The sequence below is a fragment of the Macrobrachium rosenbergii genome, chromosome 39, assembly GCF_040412425.1.
Source record: "Macrobrachium rosenbergii isolate ZJJX-2024 chromosome 39, ASM4041242v1, whole genome shotgun sequence".
NCBI classification, from domain to species: domain Eukaryota; kingdom Metazoa; phylum Arthropoda; class Malacostraca; order Decapoda; family Palaemonidae; genus Macrobrachium; species Macrobrachium rosenbergii.
In genome coordinates this window covers 17,097,821-17,114,832 of record NC_089779.1, presented here as the reverse complement: position 1 = coordinate 17,114,832, position 17,012 = coordinate 17,097,821, and the positions used below count along the sequence as shown (strand labels likewise).

The 17,012-nt window shown below is 34.6% G+C and overlaps 1 protein-coding gene across 8 annotated transcripts in view; it reads right to left on the bottom strand.

Annotated features, from left to right (window-relative positions):
- The window catches only part of LOC136825789 (A disintegrin and metalloproteinase with thrombospondin motifs 6-like), a 332,879-nt gene that overhangs the window by 117,763 nt on the left and 198,104 nt on the right, over window positions 1–17,012 (bottom strand). For all 8 annotated transcript variants that reach the window (XM_067082692.1, XM_067082690.1, XM_067082687.1 and 5 more), the window contains exons 3-4: window positions 15,892–16,082; window positions 14,067–14,285 (exon numbers count right to left, since the gene is read on the bottom strand). In XM_067082692.1, the coding sequence (XP_066938793.1) occupies window positions 14,067–14,285; window positions 15,892–16,082 (410 nt within the window). The remainder of the gene's footprint in view (window positions 1–14,066; window positions 14,286–15,891; window positions 16,083–17,012) is intronic.

The following is a 17,012-nucleotide window of genomic DNA, read 5'->3' as shown; positions in this document are numbered from 1 at the left end:
AGAGGAATGGGAAGGGAAGCAGGTAGAATCCCTTGTAGAAAGAAAGATTGATAAAAAATAATACAATAAAAAAATTGGAGAGAGAGAGAGAGAGAGAGAGAGAGAGAGAGAGAGAGAGAGAGAGAAAAAGAGCTGTATCTCACCGCCTCCTGCTTCAATCAACCAAGAACCTCAAATCACTCTTAACGATGCGCGAATATGATTCAAGAGTCATATGATTCAAGAGTCACTTCTCCTCGGTCGACACGTCGCTGATAACAGGCGATATCTTTGCATTCAGCTCTCCCCCTTTTCCCAGTCTGTGCTTGCAAGCCTTTGCTTGTTGCAGGCACATCTTATGGTTAACCTTCTTTTTCACCCTTTCCTCTGAATTTTACGAAACTTGATTGCTAGGTTCTTTGGTACGTTAGGGACGGTGAGTATTTTATCTAAATATTTCTAGTTGCGATCATTTTTCAAGGCCACGGGTGAATTTGATAGATAGATTTTGGTACTTATTCTGGATCCATTTTTCAAGGTCAAAGGTGAATTTGATAGACAGATTTTGGTACTTATTCTGGATCCATTTTTCAAGGTCAAAGGTGAATTTGATAGACAGATTTTGGTACTTATTCTGGATCCATTTTTCAAGGTCAAAGGTGAATTTGATAGACAGATTTTGATACTTATTCTGGATCCATTTTTCAAGGTCAAAGGTGAATTTGATAGATAGACTTTGGCATATTCTCTATAAAAAAAACTACGATACTTTACGTCAATGACCTTCAAAATTGGACACTGTGTCCAAGATTATTTCGGGCAATATTTGTCCTTGATCTATTTTTCAGTGTCAAAGGTCAATTTAACGGTCAACATCTTATTTCTACTTGAGCCCATTTTTCATGGTCACAGGTGAATTTAATAGACACATTTTGTCACTTATTCTCTACATAAAAGAAACTACAATACCTTTTGTCACTGGCATTCAAAATTGGATACTGTGTCCAAGATAATTTCAGGCAATATTTGTCCTTGACCTTCTTTCCAATGTCAAAGGTCAATTTAAGGTCAATATCTTATTTCTGTTTGACTAGGCGGTACTTTGGGAGTTTGTGATTAGGTCCTTGATGTTAATGTGTTCGTCAAGGTCACAGGTCACCTTAAAATTCATCTTTCTATATTGATGAAACTTCACAAGTAGGTACCTTACATAATGATGCTTATTTTTATACTGAATAGTTTAACCTTGACGTATATCGAAAAGTCACTGGTCTTTTGAAAGGTTAACAATTTATATTTTTCTCCAATTTTGACGAACACAGTAGGTAAGCACCTTAGAGGTTACTTATTATTTTCCACAAATAATTAGTTAATCTCTTTTATGGTCATGTTCAATCTTCGCACAAAGTTCTCTTTCTCTCTCTCTCTCCTTCCTTCCTACCTCTTCATTTCCTTTGCATCTGCCTATAGTCAGTTTATCTCTTTTATAATCATATTGAAACTTCACACAAAGCTCTCTCTCTCTCTCTCTCTCTCTCTCTCTCTCTCTCTCTCTCTCTCTCAATCCTTCAAACCTCCTCTTCCTCCTCTCTCTCTCTCTCTCTCTCTCTCTCTCTCCACTCCTTCAAACCTCCTCTTCCTCTTCCTCCTCCTCCTCCTTCCCATCTCTTCATCTCCTTAGCATCTGCCTCACAGTCATGGCGGTAATGGGTTCCACTAAGGGCCACAGACCAACGTCTTAATTAGCATATCACAGCGTCCCGACGGGGGACACACTTCCACCTCTTGACATACCCTAAGAGGGTTTTGTTTCTTCTTCTTCTTTTCATTTGTTGCATTGCTCAAGTGGTCCTTTCCTAATCTTCTTAATCTGACTTTTCACTGTTTTCTAAAAGTACCCATGGGAGCGCCCGGGGGTTTTGGGTTGGTGAGAATGGAGGATTGGGGGGTTGGAAAGATGGTCTAGGTAAAAAAAATAAGAAGAAGAAGAAGAAGACAGGATTTGGGAATCTCACGGAAATCCCAACAAAAGAAAACAATTACGCAGACGGCTGAGCTTCAGTCCACAATATACAATTATCATGTAAGTACAACCCACTATATCAGTAGAAATTATATAACTAAAAGAAAGAACACATAGCTTACGAAAAAGTCATTATCTAGAAGACACAACTTACTGCTGTGAATATCATATATTAATAAGAAATTCAGGAGTACATTTCTTTTGCTAAATTACTAATGCCTAAAACCTCAGGGTGGTTATCGCAAAACCAAATGTTTTCGCTAAACATTAATCTTTCTTTTGTTTCATAGAATTTTGCAAGAGAAACTTAAGACGAAAAGGGCCACCTAATGTCCCTTCGTAGCCCAGGCCGGAAGAATGCAAGAAGGAAAAGGCTGGGAGAAGGGTTGAGAAAGCTTCATAAACCAAAAGATAGCAATGGCCTTTTCTGAAGCTCAAACGAAGGAAGGTTATGAATCGGCAAAAACAGAAGCAGGGAGAGAATTCCGTAGCTTGAGAACAGACTGAGGGGAACGATCACTGAACTGCCATTTAATATGAAGGAGTACTCTTGAAGTCTCATGGGTTACTATTCATTTATAATTGAGTGTATGCATGTATGTGTATGTGTATGTATATATATATATATATATATATATATATATATATATATATATATATATATATATATATATATATATATATATATATATATATATATATACACACACATTTGTACGGGTGGGCTGACTTCTCCATATCTCCACCACAAGCAAAGCGTTCATCCACGCCTGCCGATTTATATATTATAAGAATTAGCCGAAAGAGGTAATTAGCAAGGAGCCGAGAGGATATAAATAGTATGGTATCTAACCAGTTGTTTTTGGAGGGGAGGAGAATTATCTTGCAATCTGCATGAAATATGCCCCAATCTAAGTTCCCACCCACAATCTCCAACGTCAAGGTATATCTCTTATAAGCAGACGTTTTGGATGAAGCTGATCAATTTATATTCCTCTCTCTCTCTTGTGTACTTGCGATATACCATTAAAACATGTCTGTCTTTCGTTATTTACAAAATATTAAAACGTTTCTCTCTCTCTCTCTCGTCATTTGCAAACTATCATTAAAACTCTCTCTCTCTCTCTCTCTCTCTCTCTCTCTCTCTCTCTCTTGTACTTGTGATATATCATTAAAAGTCTCTCTCTCTCTCTCTCTCTCTCTCTCTCTCTCTCTCATCACTTGCAAAATATTAAACACCCCTCTCTCTCTCTCTCGTCATTTACAAAATATCATTACAGCCTCTCTCTCTCTCCCGTCATTTAAAAAATCATTAAAACCTCTCTCTCTCTCTCGTCATTTGAAAAATATTATTAACCTCTCTCTCTCTCTCCATCTATGTCGTCATTCGCAAATTATCATTGAAACCCACACGAGACTTGTTTACTACACCTTATTCTAGCTTTCAGCCAATCGTATATCTCTACAAACATTATATCATTAAATATATCTTTAGAAACATTATATCCCAAACAGCCATCGTGGGTTTCCAGACGCTGTGGGTGCCAATTACCTTTGTAACCGACTGCCAAAAAACATAGTACGTGAATGAAATATCTCCAAGATTATTATGGAAGTAAAGGGGCATTCTTATATTAAAAGCACAATCATCTATTATTATTATTATTATTATTATTATTATTATTATTATTATTATTATTATTATTATTATTATTATTATTATTATTCAGAAGATGAACCCTATTCACATGAAACAAGCCCACCACAGTGGCCAATGAATTGAAAGTTAAGCTTCCAAAGAATATTATTGTTATTATTATTATTATTATTATTATTATTATTATTATTATTATTATTATTCAGAAGATGAAAAACCCTATTCATGTGGAACAAGCCCACCACAGGGACCTCTGACTTAAAATTCCAGCTTCCAAAGAATATTATGGTGATCATTAGAAAGAATTAACAGAAATGTTCAGACAATAATATTCACACGGGCTTCTGAGTCTAGGACCTTAGAAATAGAGAGAAGAATATAACACGGCAAAAAATTCTTTGATAATAATATATATGATAATATGATAACACGACAACGTTTGATAATAAAATATATGATAATAAGATATAATATATATATATATGATAATAATATATATGATAAATATGATAACGCAACAATAAATGTCTGAAAATAAAATATATGATATGATAATGCTACAAAAAATGTCTGATAATAATTATTATGATAACGCGATATTATATATATATATATAATATATATATATATATATATATATATATATATATATATATATATTAATATATATATGATAATATGATATATTTGTAATAATATATACATCATAATATGATATAATATATATGAGATAATAATATATATGACATCATAATAATATATATAATAATAATAATGATAAAATAATACATATGACATGATATAACATCTATGATAATATGATTATAATATATATGCCATGATAATAATATATAGATTATGGTAATATGATAATAATATATATAAGAAAAAACTTCTTCAGATTTCACAGCGACCAACGACGCTACGATTCTGGGCCTGTTCAGTCCGACACAAACACACACACACGGAAAGCCTAACAACCCATTAAAAGTGGCGGTGGGGGAAGAAGAAGAAGAAGAAGAAGAAGAAGAAGGGCGCGTTCAATTACCACAAGACATCGGAAACATCTTGTGAACGACACGCCAATTCCCAAGAGCTTTTCGGGTAAAGAAACACCGCCACCAATCGCCATCAATTACGAGGAAGCAGCTCTTCTGCTGCTGCTGCTGTGAATCTCTCTCTCTCTCTCTCTCTCTCTCTCTCTCTCTCTCTCTCTCTCTCTCTCTCTCTCTCTCTCTCTCTTCTTAGATACTATATAAACAGACTACATTCATGTACTCATGTGGTGTTTTTATGCGTATCGAAATTTAATCTCTCTCTCTCTCTCTAATATATATATATATATATATATATATATATATATATATATATATATATACATATATATATATATATATATATATATATATATATATATATATATATATATATATATATATACCAACACTTCTTCCTGATTATACATTTTCTAGAGATATATAAGGGTTCATTCATTTATAAACATTAACAAGGAAATTCATACACATAAACACACATATAAAATATATATATACAGAATATATATATACACATCTATATACATATACATATATATATATACATGTGTGTGTTTTATTTCCTCATACTGGTCTCGAGATCTCACAACTGGCCATCACCAACATATTACTAACAGCTGTGAAACGTACACAAGGCAAGACCGTATCACCTCAACCTGGATGACGATCAAGACAGTTGACAAGGACTCAGGACGAACTCTGCACACCTGCAAGATGTAGAGAATGAAACAATCGGTCTCGAGCACTGCACACAACTCGTGTCCTTATCCTGCCCAGGTGCGAAGCATACATGATAATAACACGATTCGAGAAGTGTATCAGGAAAGTAGGGAAACGTGAAGGCAATATGGAAATTGCTGATCTCGGCAAATTAAAAGTGTGATGTTGTAGACTGGTGGGTGTTCCAGTCATGGAGCAGTTGTTATTTTCTTAATACTATTTTTCCTCACTATAATAACACTTTATTATTTTCAGAAAATCATTAAAAATGAAAAAAACATTGCATTATTGCATAATAAAAAACTATCCCCTCATCCATGGCATATTGATAAATACTCGTATGTGTATACAAGTAAAAAATGCGCCGAAGAAAGTTCGGCGCAATCGAGGTTTCTGTACATTCGCTACAGCGTATAATCAAGGCCACCAAAAATAGATCTATCTTTCGGTGGTCTCTGTATAATGCTGTATGAGCCAACGGCCCATGAAACTTTAACTACGGCCCGTTGGTGGCCTGTCCTATATCGTTGCCATACGCACGATTATGGCTAACTAACCTTAAACAAAATAAAAATTACTGAGGCTAGAGGGCTGCAATTTTGTATGTTTGATGACTAGAGGGTGGGTGATCAACATACCAATTTGCAGCCCTCTAGCCTCAGTAGCTTTTAAGATCTGAGGGCGGACTGAAAAAGTGCGGACAGAAAAAAGTGCGGATGGACAGACAAAGCCGGCACAATAGTTTTATTTTACAGAAAACTAAAAGTGTGGTATAGCCAGGGCCTACTATACATCACGGACACTCTACAACGGTCGCCACCCGCCGTGGTTTGATGTCGCCCTGCCCCTTGTAGCCGGGCCAACTGCGAATGGGTACCAGCGTTAACAGAAGTGGCAAAGAAAGAACGCTAGACTCGCATTCTCATCCCACAAGACCAGGTAAAAGACGTAAGACTAGCACCTTCTGGCGCCAAGCCCTATGCATGATTATTATTATTATTATTATTATTATTATTATTATTATTATTATTATTATTATTATTATTATTATTATTCAGTAGATGAACCCTATTCATATGGAACAAGCCCAAAGGGGCCACTGACTTGATATTCAAGCTTCCAAAGATATGGTGTTCATTAGGAAGAAGCAAGAGGAAGTAAAGTGAAATACAGAAGAAGAGATCTCACTTATCAAAAAATAAAAAGGAAAAAATTAATAAACAGATAAATAGATAAAAATGTATTAAAATGAAAGAGGAATAATATTAGGGTAGCAATGCATTGCGTCTTCGCTTGAACTTCTGAAGTTCCAATTGCACATCAGCTGAAAATGTTTGTGAGAAAAACACAAAATCTCTCAGAATCTTCAGTCTTCCTCAGGGAAGGGATTCACCAAGGTCTTTGGGATTCACTTTGATTAAACCCTTGCCTCCGTGTTCGGGATTTCGACCGCCACAAAAAGCAACCTATCAACAAACAAGTCGACAACCCATTCCCGAGTACTGCTAACGGCTTCTCCTGCGGACCGGAGATGTTGACGTTATCCGGCCAAGACAGATTTATGCGTCCGGATACGCGAGTGAGCGAGGCGACGGCTCTCCAAATAACGCCATTGGCTCCTGCTAAAGCCCAGAAGCTTCAATCATCCGTAACCGAACTCTATGAAAATATCATTAAACGCTCTTCTCTTAACCACCCACCGGATGCTGTCTATCCATCAACCGCCTCCCCCCCCAACAACAAAAATACCACCTACATGCCTGGCTCACAGTTGAAAGGGAAACCCTTCCCCCTCCCCCGACCCCTTACTTCTGGGAGGGATCTGTACCATCTTGCTAATCCATGCAACATGGATGGGAGTGTGTTCATACTCTCTCTCTCTCTCTCTCTCTCTCTCTCTCTCTCTCGTCTTGTTATCAGACAATAACAGCCTCTGAGATCTACACAATAAACCATTATTGAAGTTTATCATAGCACATTCTCTCTCTCTCTCTCTCTCTCTCTCTCTCTCTCTCTCTCTCTCTCTCGTCTAGTTGTCAGATAATAACAGCCCCTGAGATCTACACAATAAACTATTAATTAAGTTTATCATAGCACATTCTCTCTCTCTCTCTCTCTCTCTCTCTCTCTCTCTCTCTCTCTCTCTCTCTCTCGTCTTGTTATCAGATAATAACAGCCTCTGAGATCTAAACAATAAACTATTAATGAAGTTTATCATAGCATATTCACTTCTCTCTCTCTCTCTCTCTCTCTCTCTCTCTCTCTCTCTCTCTCTCTCTCTCTCTCTCTCTCTATTAGATCTATTAAATATCGTCGATATATATAATTAATACATGAATAACATTTATCCACGTTAGAATGAGCACTGACCTCGAGATATCATTGTTACTACATCTCTGTCTACCTGCCTCTCTCTCTCTCTCTCTCTCTCTCTCTCTCTCTCTCTCTCTCTCTCTCTCTCTCTCTCTCTCTCTCAACAGGTCCTATTTTGTATTTTTGACAGAAAGATTTGCCTAGTATTGTTTTTTTTATCTCACACCTGATATCACCTTCAAACTCTCTACTAAGCAACCCTCTCTCTCTCTCTCTCTCTCTCTCTCTCTCTCTCTCTCTCTCTCTCTCTCTCTCTCTCTCTCTAAACACATTTCCGTTAATGTCTGATCGTAAATAGTCCCGCAGGAAGTCCGCTGATGAAACATTCAAGTGACATTTACACTTTCTTTGCAGTCTTATACCTACCCATTTTTCTTCGTCTCTCTCTACCCGATTACAGGCACTGGTATTCCACAAGAGGAGAGCATTTGCTTATACGCAGTCTCTCTCTCTCTCTCTCTCTCTCTCTCTATATATATATATATATATATATATATATATATATATATATATATATGTATATATATATATATATATATATATATATATATATACAGTATATATATATATATATATATATATATATATATATATATATATATATATATATATATATATATACTGTATATATATATATATATATATATATATATATATATATATATATATATATATATATATATGTATATTCTTCTTCGTTTTAACGTGCTTTTTCCCATTTTTTTTTATATGGGGTAAGCACGATGCCTTCTTTCGAAGGACTTTGATTTGGCGTTGGGGTAGGCCGTAGCCTCGATCGGCTGCCCTGCCTGACATCGCTTGGACCCCGGTAACGATGTGTACGTGTATCGTACCAATCCCCAGCTCCCTTTCTCCCAGCAGCAAGGAGAACTGGGCGGCTAGATATATATATATATATATATATATATATATATATATATATATATATATATATATATATATATATATATATATATATATATATATATATATATATATATGCATATATATGTATATACATATATATGTATATACATATCTAACTTCCGGAGCAACAGCTCGAAGAACGATCCAAGGCGGGTCAGGGAAAGGCACTGTAAAGTTGTTTCTTCTTTGTCTGTATGTTTATTTATTTACTTATTTTTTCTCTCTCTCTCTTTTGTAATACTCAATGCGAGTTCAATAGTTTGTTTTTAACTTCCTTCTGGGTAGGTTGCCACAGCCTTTTACTTGTTCTTTTAGGATAGGTTTTAGTCATTTTATTGTGAACGTTTTATTGTAATTGTAATTCTGATTTGTGATTTTGATTTTAATTTACTGATTGCCATGTTCGCTGTTTGCAGCCAAGAAAATGCAACTATGAGGAGTTGTGAAACGTCGGCATATTATAATAAAATGCATAAGGACAGTGCCTTTCCCTGACCCGCCTTGGTATGTAAGTATATATATACATATGTATATATGTATATACACACATATATATAAACAGATGCATGTACACGTGAATAAGAATCTTCTTATCTATCTCATCACAAAAACTGGTTTTCAAAGGGACCAGGAAATCAGTTACCTCCTACCACCACCAACAATTAACTTAACAATTAGACCATGCAAATCGGCCAACTTGTAAACGAGATTCAAAATGAAGCCACAACTTTTGCAGTTATAACAACCATACAATTACATGTCAACAAGTCTTGAACCCCTGAATTAGAGAAACACGTTAAAATAGTCGACGACTGTGGTATGGATTTCTGGTGCAGATTACCATATGGCATAAAGCAGAAATCACTATTTCTATGTATGTACATATATATATACAGTACACATATGTATATAAATAAATATATATATACTATATACATATTTATATATATACACTGTATATATATATATATATATATATATATATATATATATATATATATATATATATATATATATATATATATATATAAACCAACATACACGCATACACAACATGATAATGACGCCGGGAAAAAACTAATGGCAGCAAAAACGAAGTAAGGAGTAAGCAAATACGAAATTTAAACACAGCCAGGAAGTCATTACCCAAAAATCATAATACAGTATTATTCTATTTACCTATTAATCTCTGTGTCTCTCTCTCATTATATATATATATATATATATATATATATATATATATATATATATATATATATGTATGCATACATGTATTTATGTATCTATACATGCATATATATATATATATATATACACACATTTATATATATATACAAATTAAATTAAAATTAATATTAAAAAGTAACGGAAACAATAAATAAACAAACACTTGCGGCGATAACAAAAAAAAAATATAATACTAATACAGCCTCCACCTCTCTGTTTATTGCCGGATTCCTGTTCCCTCGAACGACCAACAAATCACCTGGAGAGAGAGAGAGAGAGAGAGAGAGAGAGAGAGAGAGAGAGAGAGAGAGAGAGAGAGAGAGGCAAGGTAAATCTAATTAAAACGGGATAATCTGACGGAGCCAAGGATGCAACTCTGGTGGCTCGTTCAACTCAACATGTAACTTCCGCCCCGAGGGGATATAGAGGCGCTGAAGACGCTTAGTACCTGAAATATCAAATAAATAGTTAAGGTGTCCGAAATAATGAATGGATATGATGTGCAGCAACTGAGAGATTAGATCATAAAAGTACATTTCTTCAGCTGTTTTCTCACTGGGCTGTTTCTGTGTTTGATCAGTAGATAAAAAGGTTGAGGATAATACGATGAATAGTGTAACCAGCTAAAAGGGAAAACACATATATATATATATATATATATATATATATATATATATATATATATATATATATATATATATATATATATATATATATTACCATTCTATATATATTCTCCCTACATTAAGGATGATTTTAGCACTAAAGTTTATGGACGGACAAAACCAGATTCTGTGTCAGAAGTTTAAAGTAATACCACCTATAGTTCATACTTCTCATGATCAATATACGCGAAATGCCGTCTAGCAGAGCTGCAATAAATATACCCGTGAGCTATCGTCAGCTGCAATTAATATACACATGAGCTATCGTCTATCAGAGCTGCAATAAATATACCCGTGAGCTATCGTCTACAGAGCTGCAATTAATATACACATGAGCTGTCGTCTAGCAGATGTGCAATAAATATACACATGACCTGTCGTCTAGCAGAGCTGCAGACCTGTTGTCATCAGCATAAAAGGCAAATCTTTTAATATACTTCATAAAGGACGAGAGAAAATTATAGATAAAATAACAAAAAGAACTCACGATTTTTCCTCAGCGGAATATGTTAATATACTTCACAAGCAATAACATAAGGCAAAAAGGAAATACAAATAACCGAACATGAAAGAAGCTAGCGCGCTTTACCACTCAGCATCATAACTACCCGACTCAGCCAGTGTCTGCCGCAGAGAATGATCAAATGCGCACCCCCCTCCCCTCCCCTACCTGATGCCCTTACCAAAGGCACACACAGCCTTATGGACCGATCGTCTGTGCAGGCAAGACGAAAATAAACACGGAGGGGACAAAAAGAAAAAAATAAGAGAAGGAAAAACAAATCCGGTGCCAAACAAAGGCTTTGCTCGGTAAGCCACACCTTATTGGGAACAATCATGGACGCCGCAGAATAAGTACTGGGTAATTCATATTTGCACGGGATATTTTCAGATCTTGTAGAACTGGGCATTAGACACACACATGGGTACATAAATGCAAACACACAAACCACATAGACTCACACACCATATTTACACACATACACACACACACACACGACCATTAAATATATATATATATATATATATATATATATATATATATATATATATATATATATATATATATACTGTATATATATATATATATATATATATATATATATATATATATACTGTATATATATATATATATATATATATATATATATATATATATATATATATATATATATATACACACACACATATATATATTTTTCTGCATAAAAGTTCATTAACACGTAACTCTCTTCAAGAGTAGACTCAAATAAGCCCTTTGAAATTATATTATTCGATAAACCCTTATTTACACAAAAAGTTCACCAAATTTAAAAAGTAATAATTGCATCTATTACTATAGAGAGTAAAGAAATGTAAAAATTACTCAAGTCCTCAAATAATGTGTGTGTGTATGTATATATGTATATATATATATATATATATATATATATATATATATATATATATATATATATATATATATATATATATATTATAGGTTCGTTTACGTTACAGGTGTTGATTACAAATGCCAGACAGACGTCTGGATTCTGCTTCGTTATGAATACGCTTTTATTCCAGGTTTTGAGGAACACGGTCCCAAGAAAAAAAATCCCTATTCTCCTTCCAATACATAGACAGATTTATAAATCACAAACATGCCTGACTTAGACCAGCGGGTCTCACTGATAGGATTGCACTGCCCCAGTGACCAGGGGAGAAGGCTGAATCGGAATACGCACTTGTAAACGAAAAAAAAATTTCCATTTAGGACCATGCGAAAAACTTCATTTCTAGATCCCGATGAAATAAAAAAAAAAGACCTTTTGACAAACTTGAAATAATAATCTTAAGACTAACAAATATCAAGAAAAAAATGCGTCGGCGCAATCGCGTTTTCTGTACAGCCACTACAGAGTATAAACAAGGCCACGGAACACAGATCTATCTTTCGGTGGTCTCGGGATAATGCTGCATGAGACGCGGCCCATTAAACTTTAACGACGGCCCGGTGGTGGCTTATCCTATATCGTTGCCTGAAGCACGATTATGGCTAACTTTAACCTTAATTAAAATAAAAACTACCGAGGCTAGAGGGCTGCAATTTGGTATGTCTGATGGCTGGAGGGTGGATGATAAACATACCAATTTGCAGCCCTCTAGCCTCAGTAGTTTTTAAGATAAAAAGTGTGAACAGAATAAAATGCGGACGGACAGACAAAGCCGGCACAATAGTTTTCTTTTACAGAACACTAAAAATCAATTGAACACCCACATAAAAAAAAACCTAAAACTCAGTAATACCCTGACCTTAGCAACAAGGGAAATTAACATCGAGACTCATATGGTAAAATCAACCTTAGGGATATATTAAAAAAAATAACGTTAAGACCCCTAAGAAAAAATTAACCATAGGACATCTATGAAAAAGTAACCCCTAAAACCAGTATGAAAAAATTTATCTGAAAAATAAAAAAAACCAAGACCACAGACAAAATCACCCTTGACCGCAAAATTCTAAGAAATTAACCCAAAAACCCCACATGAAGTAAATTATCCTTATGATAAAAGAAAAACTAAAGACACACACACAAAATTATCTTTAGGGACATACAAACAAGGTATTAACCTTACGGATCACAAAGAAAAAAACAATAACTTAATAAAAAAAACTGTATTAAACTTTTGAATAATCATCGAGACCTACAAGAGAAAAAATTAACAAAAAACTAAATATCTGATAAAAAACTAATCTAATCTTTTGAATAATCATCGAGACCTACAAGAAAAAAATTGACCAAAAAAAGTAAATATCTAATAAAAAAAACCGTATTAACCTTTTGAATAACCGTCGAGACCTACAAGAAAAAATTAACTAAAAAAACTAAATATCCGGTAAAAAAAATGCATTAACCTTTTGATAATCATTGAGACCTCCAAGAAAAAAATTAACTAAAAAAACTAAATATCTAATAAAAAATACTGCATTAACTTTTGATAATCAACGAGACCTACAAGGAAACAAATTAAGCAGAACACGGGGGATAAATAATCAACATCGGAAGCAAAACTATCCCCGAAACCAATAAAAAAAAATTAAATCGGATTAGTCACTATATTAGTATCAAAGCAAATAATTAAAAGAAAAGAAATAATTATCCAGAATACCCGTGAAGATAACCCAAAAACCCACATGAAAAGCAAAAAAAAAAAAAAATTAATCAAACCCACATACAAAATAAAAATAAAAAATAAACAAACACATAAAAAACAATAAATAAATAAAATCAAACCCACATAAAAAAAAACAAAAAGCAAAAAAATAAATAAATAAAAAATTTAAAAATCAAACCCACAAAAAAGACAAACAATCAATCCCACATGAAACAAAAAAAAAGCAAAAAAAAAAAAACAAGAAAAGAAAATCAAACAATAACAGAGAAAGATGCCACACTTACCAGTCCGTCGCAGGTGGATATGGCAACCCTGGAAGAGGTGTGGTTCGCGACGAACCCATGATAGTGGCAGGACGGACGCGACCCGACCACCTGTAGTAGAGATGAGGCGGCGTGGGCACCTCCTCCTATTCCTCCTCCCCCTCCTCCTCCCCCACCTCCCCGGCGTCTCTCCACCACAGCGTGCGGCGCCAAGAACCTTCTGTTGGGCCTGAGCGAGACCTGCCAAGGGGTACGATCGCCAAGTGAGACACGGGGTAAATGAGAGAGAGAGAGAGAGAGAACTGAAACTTGAACAAGAGAGAGAGAGAGAGAGAGAGAAATGAACCTCGATAGAGAGAGAGCGAGAGATGAAACTCGAACGAGAGAGAGAGAGAGAGAGAGAGAGAGAGAGAGAGAGAGAGAGAGAGAGAGAGAGAGAGAGAGAGATAAAACAAGAACGAGAGAAAGAGAAAGAGAAATGAAACCCGAACGAGAGAGAGAGAGAGAGAGAGAGAGAGAGAGAGAGAGAGAGAGAGAGAGAGAGAGAGCCAATGGGTAATGTCCGACAGAGTAAACATGAACATTTCCTGGCACGACGACAAGGGTTCTTGAGACCCTTTCTCGAGAACATTTAAAAAAATGATGCTGCCTTTTTAGTAAACAAAAGAAAAAGAAAGCAAAGAAAGAAAATTAAGACGGTATTTAAAAAATAAATAAAAGAAAAGAAGGAAAATTTATAGTTTTAACAAATCATGCGTTTCTGAAGTTATTTATCTACATTTCTTGTAATAAATTCAGAAAAGATAGTGTTCCTTAATACTTTATATAAATTCACTAGGTGACTGAGTGAATGAGCAAGCAATAAATACATAAAGCAATAATATATATATATACATATAAATAATCATACATTTATATATATATATTCAATATATATATGTATATATATATATATTTATATATATATATGTCTATACATATCACTTCCACTTAAAATTACAGCCAAAATTACATAAAAAATTATATAGTATATCTGCTCTTCTTCGAGTTTTCAATATGTATTCCAAAGTGTCTAAACATAAAAGTCTACAAGCTCACTAAACATAAGCAAATAAAAAACTATAAATACAGTTGACATGAACATCTAAATTTGACTGAAACAATAAAAAATAATGGTGAATCTAAAACAAAAAGTGACATTAAAATTAATCATTAAATCGAATAGGCCAACACTGAAAAATTAAATAACTGCAAAAAAAAAGAGTAAACTGCAATGATTTACAAATTCTCATCCTGAGTTAAAATAATGTCGTTCCTAGTAAAGATATAAGCATGACGTCACAAAAGGCTTTGAAAATGAGTCAGTCATTACTGACAAATGAGAAATTTGTTGTTGGACAAATTCTTGACAAATGTCAGGCAATATATTTTTACAATGAATTGTTGTTTCTCAAATGAGCGAGCAAACGATGAGTGAGTGACTTGTTTAACGAGTTTCCAAGAGAGAGAGAGAGAGAGAGAGAGAGAGAGAGAGAGAGAGAGAGAGAGAGAGAGAGTGATTTATCATACAACTTTCAAAGAGAGATTATTAATCATTGCTCCTGTAATGATATGAGAGTGAGCGACTTACTTGAAGAGCTTCGAGAGAGAGAGAGAGAGAGAGAGAGAGAGAGAGAGAGAGAGAGAGAATCTCACCTAGTATTCTTTTCCCTCCAGAGAGAGAGAAAAAAAGAGAGAAAGAGAGAAAGAAGAGAACATGGTGTTCCTTTCTCTCCAGAGAGAGAGAGAGAGAGAAAGAGAGAGAGAGAGAGAGAGAGAGAGAGAGAGAGAGAGAGAGAGATCTCACCTGGTGTTCCTTTCCTTCCAGAGTGACGACATAGTGGAGATCGGGCGTCTCCTCGATGTGGGCGCCTCGTCTGGTCCTGGCGTGGGCGTTGTCGTGGGTCTGGTGAAGATGGTGACTAAGGAACCCGCCGTCGCCGTCCACCCGCAAGGGCGTGATGACTTCGTAGGCGGCCAGGGACGCCGCGAAGTCCGCTGTCAGATCGAATGGAGAGATAAAGGAAGTTAGTTCTGGGATCGTCAAGAGAAATCTCTTACTTCTCACACATGTCTCTTCTCAGGGACATTAAACATTGGACAAAGTGTAATTTTTCTAATTTTTTATTATTTTTTTTTCTAAATTCTTCCTCAATTATGATTATTTTTTCAATATTCTTTCTGTTTACACCGTTCATCACCGTTATTATATTTTCAGGATTTCTTTTTCCAATCTGAAATTTATAATTCATATATGCAAAGAATAAAGATTAAAAAGGTTAGCTTTCAAATCTCAAAGAAAAAGACTCTCTCTCTCTCTCTCTCTCTCTCTCTCTCTCTCTCTCTCTCTCTCTCTCTCTCTAAACTCTGTGTTCCTTTAAAAAATGCTTGTATCCAAAACACACCTAATATGGTATTTTGATATCATATTAATTTAATGAAACATATCTAAAACAAATTTCATGGCACCCAAAAACTATAGAGCAACAAAAGAGTAACTTTTAAAACATTAACTTCGATAAATTCCTAAACAAAAGAAAAAAAATTCCACGGAAATATAAAGCATAATGACATAAGTTTACTGATCAGGTTACTAACCTGTATTGAACAGTACACATAGGACGAATATTCATACATACACACACACACACACACACACACACACACACATATATATATATATATATATATATATATATATATATATATATACATACACATATATAGTTTTAAAAAAAATTTTGCATTAAGCTACTGTTTAGAAATATCAACAGAGCTTTCATATGAAAAACGACCTGTTTCTGTACAAGAAAATAATGATGAATTAAATCATATGTAAAACTCAAAACACATCCTATTCTCGTGATTAGACAATTTTATTATGCTGAAAACAAGAATGAATCTTCTTAAGTGAGCAAAACAGAATTC